Source organism: Phalangium opilio, unplaced genomic scaffold (genome assembly GCF_054372755.1).
Source record: "Phalangium opilio isolate 3A_F unplaced genomic scaffold, DU_Popi_V2 ptg000037l_1, whole genome shotgun sequence".
NCBI lineage: Eukaryota > Metazoa > Arthropoda > Arachnida > Opiliones > Phalangiidae > Phalangium > Phalangium opilio.
In genome coordinates this window covers 5,753,359-5,762,666 of record NW_028324160.1, presented here as the reverse complement: position 1 = coordinate 5,762,666, position 9,308 = coordinate 5,753,359, and the positions used below count along the sequence as shown (strand labels likewise).

General features: G+C 37.5%; 1 protein-coding gene across 1 annotated transcript; it reads left to right on the top strand.

Annotated features, from left to right (window-relative positions):
* Positions 1–2,517: 2,517 nt before the first annotated feature.
* LOC149683485 (uncharacterized) lies at positions 2,518–3,932 on the top strand. The gene is made up of 2 exons (XM_089871289.1): positions 2,518–3,734; positions 3,926–3,932. The coding sequence occupies exons 1-2, from the start codon at positions 2,518–2,520 to the stop codon at positions 3,930–3,932; spliced, it is 1,224 nt and encodes a 407-aa protein (XP_089727415.1).
* The last annotated feature ends 5,376 nt before the right edge of the window (positions 3,933–9,308 follow it).

Genomic DNA, 9,308 nt, shown 5'->3' with positions numbered 1-9,308 from the left:
AAACTGGGAAATTTTGAAAAATCCCTTTATGGTTTCCAAACAAACCACTTTGGTACTGGTTTTCTGACAAAAGTGCAAAAACCCTCAAGGGTTTAATCTAAGACCATTATTTTTTACTGTGTGGCTTCGAACAAAATAGCTTTGATGGACTGGGACTTTCAAGCTCCATCTAGCGTCTTATAATCTACATACTGGATGTTCCTTCTTAACCCTATAACAAGCAGACGATACTAGGGTCACCCTTTTGAAAAGGGTATATTTTAGATATGGAAATCCTTAAATCATTTCCTTTTTATAACTTTTAATGCAAAAGGATTTGGCCACTGTCTATAGATCAGCCTCCCTAGTTTTGAAATACGTAAACTACTTCTGAAGAAAAGTAATTACGGTACATTGTGGATACGCATTATTATTATCAAATTATATACTTCGCTTTAATTGTACTTTTTCTTTAGTTTCAAAACAATTATTTACTTTCTTCATGCTCTAGTAAATATATTTATTAAGGGCAATTTATCGCTAAGCCGAAACCCTTTATTATATCAGGAAAGCCTACAGCTTATAAGAATCATTGCGTACACGTTTTCTCAACAACTCTTTGCAGATTTTGCGAGATGAGCTTGACTAATCATTCTGTATGCCGAATTTTACCTCGCGAATATTCTATCTCGTTGCACCAGGCACCTTGCACGCGCCTTGGAACTCGTCACACTCGTATTCCAAACAAACTAATTAAAAGCTTCAGAGTTATGGTGTGCGATGGACCGTCCGCAAAATCCTCATAAAAATCAACTTGGGAGTTATGGGCCACAATGATACCTCAGCTGTATTATACTCAGAATAGAGTGGCACTGAGAGGGAGGAGCTACGTTGACGTGGCGTCAATATTGGTAGTCTAAAATAGCTAAAATCAGAAGTAGGATGAGACTAGAACTGAAGAGCTCTATCATTGGTAATAGATCCTGGCACTAGTGAACAAATTTGAGGATTTTATGCCGCTTCCATCGCGCCTACGCAAGAGAGAAAAAAATTTGTCGAGTTCCAAAAAATCTCCTATCTCCTTCCCCTCATGTTAAAGCCGCGGAACACTGACGAGGGTGCTTGAATCTCAGACCACCTACCACCGCGAGCGTCTCACGTTTAGGAGGGAAAACTCAGAAATCGCTACCAGAGGGCCAATTTGGTTACGTGAATACTTCTAGTCCCTTATCCTACTTCTGCTAAAATGAATGGCCTAAGTTGACGACTTCCGACATGGTCGCCAAAACCGAGGTAAGAGATAAGAGGGTGTGACGTCACGAGAAAGTTCGTAGTTTCAGACTATTTACTAGTGCATATTGAAATGGTATATTCTAAATTTTGTTGTTTAATGGCGTTAAGTAGAGTTTCTCCCTAAATTGGTTTCCATCTCGCAAAGTAAACAACACCTCCTGACTCAATGCCGAGAAGTGAAAACCGATTCACTCAACTCATTGTAAAATCATATTTGCGCAATCACTTCACACAAGATAACCATCAAGGATATAAGGTGCCCAATTAAGTAGATGATAAAGATCACAAGTCCTTCATTCAAATAAAAGACGACATCCTTTTCCTTAAATGGTTGCCATATGAAACGAATATTTTAATTTAGGTTTAATGGACTGCTCATGGAAAAACGATGCGGTTTCAAATATTCGATACAACCTAGATGTAAAATTCACAGTGAGTTATGATTTCATTGAATTGTTTAAAATTTAAGGAGAAAACCGTTGAAAACCAACTAAATGGAGGATACTATCCCATAGAACCGAATTCCCAATGGACCGAATTCCAATTTGACCGAAAACCGCCAAATTAGAAAAGCAAGAAGCGGAATGGCGGTTTTCGAATATTAAAATCGAAGTAGTGTTATTTCATTCTCTTTAAAAAAATTGTTTGAAATTTTTGCGTTGCATTTTCACAATATTTTTATAAAATTAATTTCTGTTGTTCTGCTATTCGTGTTAATGTAGGCTGGGTTGGGTTAGGTTAGGTTAGGTTGGGTTTGGTTAGGATAGGTTGGGTTGGGTTAGGTTGAGTTTGGTTGGGTTAGGTTAGGTTAGGTTTGGTTAGGATAGGTTGGGTTAGGTTAGGTTAGGTTAGGTTGGGTTGGGTTTGGTTGGGTGGGTTAGTTTAGGTTGGGTTTGGTTGGGTTAGGTCTAGGCATCGTTTAGACCCGCGGATTCAAATTTTAAGCAATGTACCTTTAATAGTAGACGTTTCAGTATATTCATATCCAATAAATAATTTAGATTAATTTCGAATTTTTCGATATATAAAATTTTTTATCGTTGACAGCGTTTGAAAATAAAAAAAAATTGCTGATGTTGTTTTTTATAGGTACTATATTAAGTAAGGAAATCAATTTCGGGGTTCATTTTAAAATTAAATTTCTTCAGGCTACAATGGAACGAATTGTAAATAGAGGTGGATTTGTTTATGTTAAAAACGGCTATTTATTCAATCTGAACAAAGTCAAGGATAAGTCTTGTTATTATGTATGTAGGAACAAAATTGCAACCTAAGATTACCACTGTCGAAGGAATTATAACTTCTACAGTTCCGGAAACCCATCCAAGTCATGGACCAGATACTCAATTGGTGTTGCAGTTGAAAGCCAAAGCAAAGATGGTGTCTGAAGTATCTGCTGATCAGTCAGCGAAACGTATACGAAAAGTATATTCGGAAGTCTTCGGAGAAGTAAAGCGGCAAGCTCTTTCAGAAGGATTGGACGAGTTTCAAATTCACGCAATTCTACCTGAATACAAATCCGTTCGTTCCGCTATGTACCGAGAAGCGTCGAAACATTATCCAGTCAATCCGCAGAGTAGACGAGATATCGTTCTGGAAGGCAACTGGACGAAAGTGTACGAATGTTCAGAAAACTTTCTTCTTATAGACGACGGCATGGACGATAGGATTGTTGCATTTGCGACCGACGATTTCTTGAAGATATTGTGCGACGCGCCATGCGTTTACATGGATGGAACTCACGCCTCTTGTCCAAAACAGTTCGCTCAACTTTATATCGTGCATGCCCCCTATAAAGGATCTATGCTGCCAGTTATTTACGCATTACTTCCTGGTCATGCAGCGTCAATTTATTCACGATTATTACTCCTAATTCAAAAAGCGGCTACTGAACGCGGAATATGTTTTTCCCCCAGCACCTTCCAAATTGATTTCGAAGGAGCAATGATTTCGTCCCTAAGAAGCCCATTTCATTGTTCTACGATAAAGGGATGTTTATTTCACTATTGTCAAACGATATGGAGAGCTGCAAATACCAAAGGATTGTCAGAGCTGTATAAATCGGATATCTCTGTGCGTAAAATGATTCGACGTGTAATGGCTTTCGCTTTGATTCCAGTTTATGAACATTCGGAGGTTTGGTTGGAAATTCAAAATGATTTCCCTACCGGCAACGCTAGCGTTACTACTTTCTTGGAATATTTTGTAAATACATGGCTTGAAAGTTCGCTTCATACACCAGAAATGTGGAACCATTTCAGAAATTACGCGTACCGTACCAACAACCATTTGGAAGGATTCCACTGCAAGTTAAACTCCCGCTTAAGCAACAAACCTCACTTTTTTAGATTCGTAGAAATAATTCAATCTTTATATTCTGATCACCGCGATCATAAAATTAATCTTGATGTTGGAAAGAGCGAAGTTGTCATTGATAAAAAGTACTTAAAATTAAATGAAAGGTATAAAAATTTAGTTAAAATATATGAAAACTCGAAAAAAAACCGAAATGATCAAGCAATTAAAAATGCTGTATCTCTACTCGATGGCGTAGCCGTTAACTTGTATTATGCGTAACAAATAAATGTTGCAAAATATAATTTCGTCTTACTTTTTGTATTCTGAAGACACTAATTTCACTAAAAATTATTAGAAAATAAACCACAAAAACAGTTACCTTTAAGCATAGATTTTAGTCCCATTGGACAGAATTCAAAATCCGCCAAAGTGCGGTATTTTTCGGTCGAATGGGACGGTTTCGGTCGAATGGGAATTCGGTCGTATGGGAGACAAGCAAATGGAGATGCACCTATAATTCCAGCACGAAAACTTATCAAAAACATGCATCTCTTGAAGATAGAGCTATCTCTACTCCGAAAATATATACAGGCCATTTCTGATAAGTCACCTGTAAATTATTTATTGTGTTTTTTCGGGGGGGTATGTATGAAACGGATAGGAATATGTCAAGAAACATGGGCCTACGACATTTAGTTACTGGGATATGGTATCCCAAACATTGATGTGAACCTTAAACAAAGAAACAGTCAACCATGTAAAATACGACATAGTGTAAAAGCCTTCTATCTGAGCAGAATTATACTAATAAACGAGTGGAAGCGTGCCGTTAAACGAGTGGAAGCGTGCCGTTAAACGAGTGGAAGCGTGCCGTTAAACGAGTGGAAGCGTCAAAGTCACTTCTGCTAGATAAAGGTTCAGTAACGTTCTTAGATTGAAAGATATTGAAATTGTACTTCTAATCACTGTTCTAATCAAACTGGGTAGGCATGTCGCAGATCATATTTTCTTTTACAATTTCCATTCGATTGAACTTACTCGAGTTGATTTTATATACATTTTCAAAGTTTCAAAAGTGAGCATGTTAAGCCCATCGTTCATTTCCGATATAATTATCATCTAGCCTATTACAGCGCAAGCCGGTTTCAGAAGATTACACTAACACACTTACCCAGCATTTAATATTTCAGCACAGTTACTTGAAACCCTGTGACTAATTGGGATGGCCATATAAGTTTCAAGCACAGCTGTTTTCCCAAAATACATCTTTTCAGTTTCAGTGAAGAATGGAAAAGTCATATCTATTGGATCGATGTTGTAATCAAAAGGGTCGCAAAACGTTTTGACAAATTTCGAGGATTTAGTGTGAACTTCTTCAACATCAATAAGGAACGTATAATTTCCTTTAAGATCGAATGCTTTATCGTAGACCTTTCTTCTGTCATCTGATTCTTGGAAACTCTAAAAAAAATTAAAAATATTTTCCAAACTGTTGAATTGCTATTATTTTCAATTATCAATCGAAAGCTATTGACGAGGCTTTGTGCTGGTTGAAAGTTAACAACTGTCGTGTGGAACAAACAATACTTTAAGATATTCAGTAGAATAATGTCCTTCTCTGAAAATTGGTATCAGGTCTTTCTTAGCTACGACATCTTCGAGGCTGTCGATGGTGTCCCATTCCGTAGGAAAGTCCGATTGCATATCACTCAGAAAAGCCAGTGTTACGAAGTAAACGGAGATCAGCCATAAGGCGAAAATGAATCTGCTCAAACTTCTTCCAATTCTCAGATAACTTTCTGAATAATGAATTAAGTGCTTAGTTAGCCAACGAGAAACGTGTGTTAACTTCATTAAGTTTAATTTAACATTATCAACGGGGATAATCACCCTGGAGAAAAATGTTGGGTAAAAGGTTCCATAGCATGTTCGAAATTAAATATCTAAAGTTGTGAGAACGCTTTCTTCTTTTAGTTTGAAATGTTAAGTTTCTAAGTCTTTCATCATGTACCAAATGTATATACTTTTCAATTGCCAAAAGTATTGAGACCGTCAGATACAGGAACGCAATAAAAATGCACACCTAATGTAAAACATAAGGCAAACTGCAATAAGTGTTCAATAAAAGGAAAGCCGCGCAGTTGCACATCGTCATGTGACAACTGAACGGAGTATACATGAACCATTCAATTAAACCTTAAATATTCATGGTTTGCATTCCATTCTTGTCTCGTTCAAGATGTAATAAACCAAATCTAAATATAAACTTACACCTGAATCGATTGAAAAAAGTTTCCCATTTAATGTAGCATCAATTGGTTTTGGATTAGTGCTTAGAAGTGTTACTTTTTCGACGTAGAAAAAGCTTGTAAATCTCGTGTCACGTAACTTCTCCTCAGTTACAGCGGTACCGTAAACAAACATATCGTAGCCCTGCAAATTGGAACCATTTAAAACATTTTAAGAGGAAATAGACTAATCATGGATATGTATAAATACTTCTACGGATATGTTAGTATTTATACATATCCATGGTCTAATCTCTTCAATCCTGTATCGCTTTTGCGGTAAGAGACCCAAAAGTTCAAAGGGCTCTGAAATGACCCTGCTCTATGATCTTTAACATCATCCGAGTTTTCTAACGGATCTACCTCTTCTCCTAGTTGATTTAACCATTGTCTCCACGATTCACCCATTTCGGCTTCGTAATGCAATGCTACACTATCGGAAAACAAAAAAGAGAAACACGATATTATGAAAAGTTTTCGTTTAAAATTTTTGTTTTGTAAATTATTATTTCAAGGGTCTGTAGTAGTAGTAAAACAAGGGAGCTTTCGGAAAAGTTTCATCGCCAACACCGGTCACAGAATAAAGTATTGCCCTTGTAACTCCTTTATATTTAACTCCTGGTTACAGGCATAAATCATCGGGTTTGTATTATGGAAAAGTCTCGAACAATAATTAAATATCGTACTACATAGACACTTTGTGATATTTACCTTGTGTTACAGCGTTTAAATAAATGAATAATTCTCTCAACCCACAGTCTATACTCCGGTGCATAATCATAGTTATTCTGCGAGTGATTCGAAATGTTAGTTCGGATTTCAACATTAAATGGTTTTGTTTTTAAACATAATTTATTATTACTGGATTAATCGCTACATTTGTTATTGTTGTATAATTATCAGGAGCCTTCATGATATGTAAAAATCCAAATTTTACAGTGATCTAGAATTTGAAATAATACAGTAAAACATTACTATTATTCATAAAAGCGGATAAGGCTTGACACGGGATTAGGCTTTTTGATATTACCAAGTACAGACCACGATTCAGACCAGTACCATAACTCAGTAAAACTAAGATAATACAGTAAAACATTTTGTTTCTACCAACTAAATTAAACGAGTTTGGCTGGCGGCCAATAACTGAAAATACCTCAAAGTACAAGGAATATTAAGTACTTTATGCTGAAGGATTGTTTTAAGTGTACGCCGACACTATGTTTCAACTGTTAAATCAATTCCCAATATCAAATCTGTTATGCCAAATCTTGAACACGCTTACTTCTACATTCGAAAGTTAATAAAGAATTTAGCACGACTATAACTTGTATTAGAGTTAGATAATATGAAAAGGATGACACTGTATCCTTTTAATACTTTAGTTATGCAACATGACTCTTCCCAGGCTTACCCTTTTGTTTGCTCTACTGCTTATCAAACTTCAGATGGGCATCGCACCGTGGGGTAAATTCTTGAGCTGTTTGGTTCTAAATCCTCAGCAATCAACCCGAAAGCCTTGATTGTCTTGACGTGGGACAAAAATTCACTAGCGCGACGTGCCAAATAGTGTAGCGCTTATGGAGTAATGATGAGGGAACTATTTATCGCGTATGTGATTCGGTTTTGTAACCTGGCTCCAAATGTTAGGAAGAATCAAGTTACAATTACCACGTTTTGTACTACCCTTCTTTAGAAGAGAAGTATTATATACTTCTGCTTATATATAACATTTTGCGTACATGTGTTGCACGAAACTTAACAACAGGGCAAACTTGAAATAACAGCGTGCTTTATCGTTTATAAATGTCATTGAATCGGAACTATGTATTACAAATTCGTTTGGTTCGAGACACTTCTTTGTAAATGGTAGGCTGAACACAAAATCACCCTTTATTGTGGAAGGTTGAACGTAGGAGCTGACCGTAAATTAGTTTTTCGGAAAAATGAAACTCTTCAAGGGAGGGTCAAGTGGAAAATCTAGTTATTTTTCATGGATTCTTCTACTAATTACATGACCAGTCTGCATAGTGAAACATTCAGGAAATGCCTCCGAATGAATTTAAAATTCAAATTAGGTTCATATTTTAATTATAATTTGAATAAGAATGATAAATTGAAATCATTCGGAGGTATTCCCTGAATGTTTCACTATGGAGACTGGTCATGTAATTAGTAAAAGAATCGATAAAAAAAACAAATGATTTTCCACTTCACCCTCCCTTTAATGACTTTCCTTCGCAAACGATCGTAGCTCGTGTAGAGTAACGCGTTTTACCTCTCCGAGTGACGATGAAGTCACGGAGAGGTATTACACTGGACGTGTCTGTGTGTGTGTCTGTCTGTGTGTCTGTCACCGCGTTCGCAGTTGGCAAATCGGAGCAAACGTGTTCGCAATTTCCGGACCGCGTTCGCAGTACACAGAAATTCCGAAAACTTTACTTCATTACTTTATCTATCTTATTTAACACCAATCATTAACTAGTCGTCACACCTTCATTTGCTGACTAACCGCCAATTCTTTCACTCAACACCCTCAGTATTTACTGGCTTCTAACAACAACACCATGCTCTAGTCTTTCGTTTACACCACATACACACAATCTGTTCTTATTGGCTTCTAACACCACCATCTACTTGTCTTTCGTCTATACCACATAGACACCAATCTGCAACATTGGCTTCTAACACCACCATCTACTGGTCTTTCGTCTTTAACACATAGACGCCAATCTGCAACATTGGCTTCAAACACCACCATCTACTGGTCTTTCGTCTATACCACATAGACACCAATCTGTAACATTGGCTTATACTCCATCATCGTCGTTAGGCTTAAGATGTACGCGGCGAGCGGCTAGGGTTACGAGAAACGTCTAGCCTCCCAATGGCAGGGCTTCCACCAAAGGTTAACGCAATTGCGTATTTTCTTATCCCTTAGTGTGAATCAATCGCCTTTTTACGTCACGGAGAGGTTCTAAAATCGACAGGCATGTCTGTGTGTCTGTGTGTGTGTCAGGCTGTTGTTATTGACTTCCACCCCAGGGGACCGCGTTCGCAGTTTCCGAATTGAAGCAAATGTGTTCGCCATTTCCGGACCGCATTCACAGTTCCCGGAAAATTCAGAATTTGAGGCTATCCACAATTCGACTGGCCATTATTACTTCATCTGACTAGTCAATTGTCATTCCACATGAACACTAATTTGTATTCAGTGGCTTCTAACACCACCTTCTTGGCGTTGCTTCTGTCTATCCCACATAGACACCAGTCTGTACTTACTGGCTTCTACACCACCATCTTCTGGTCTTTGTTTCTGTCCATCCCACATGGACACCAGTCTGTACACCTGGCTTCTACACCACCATCATCTGGTCATTGTTTTTGTCCATCCCACATGGACACCAGTCTGCACACCTGCCTTCTACTCCATCATTATCCTTAAGGTTATGA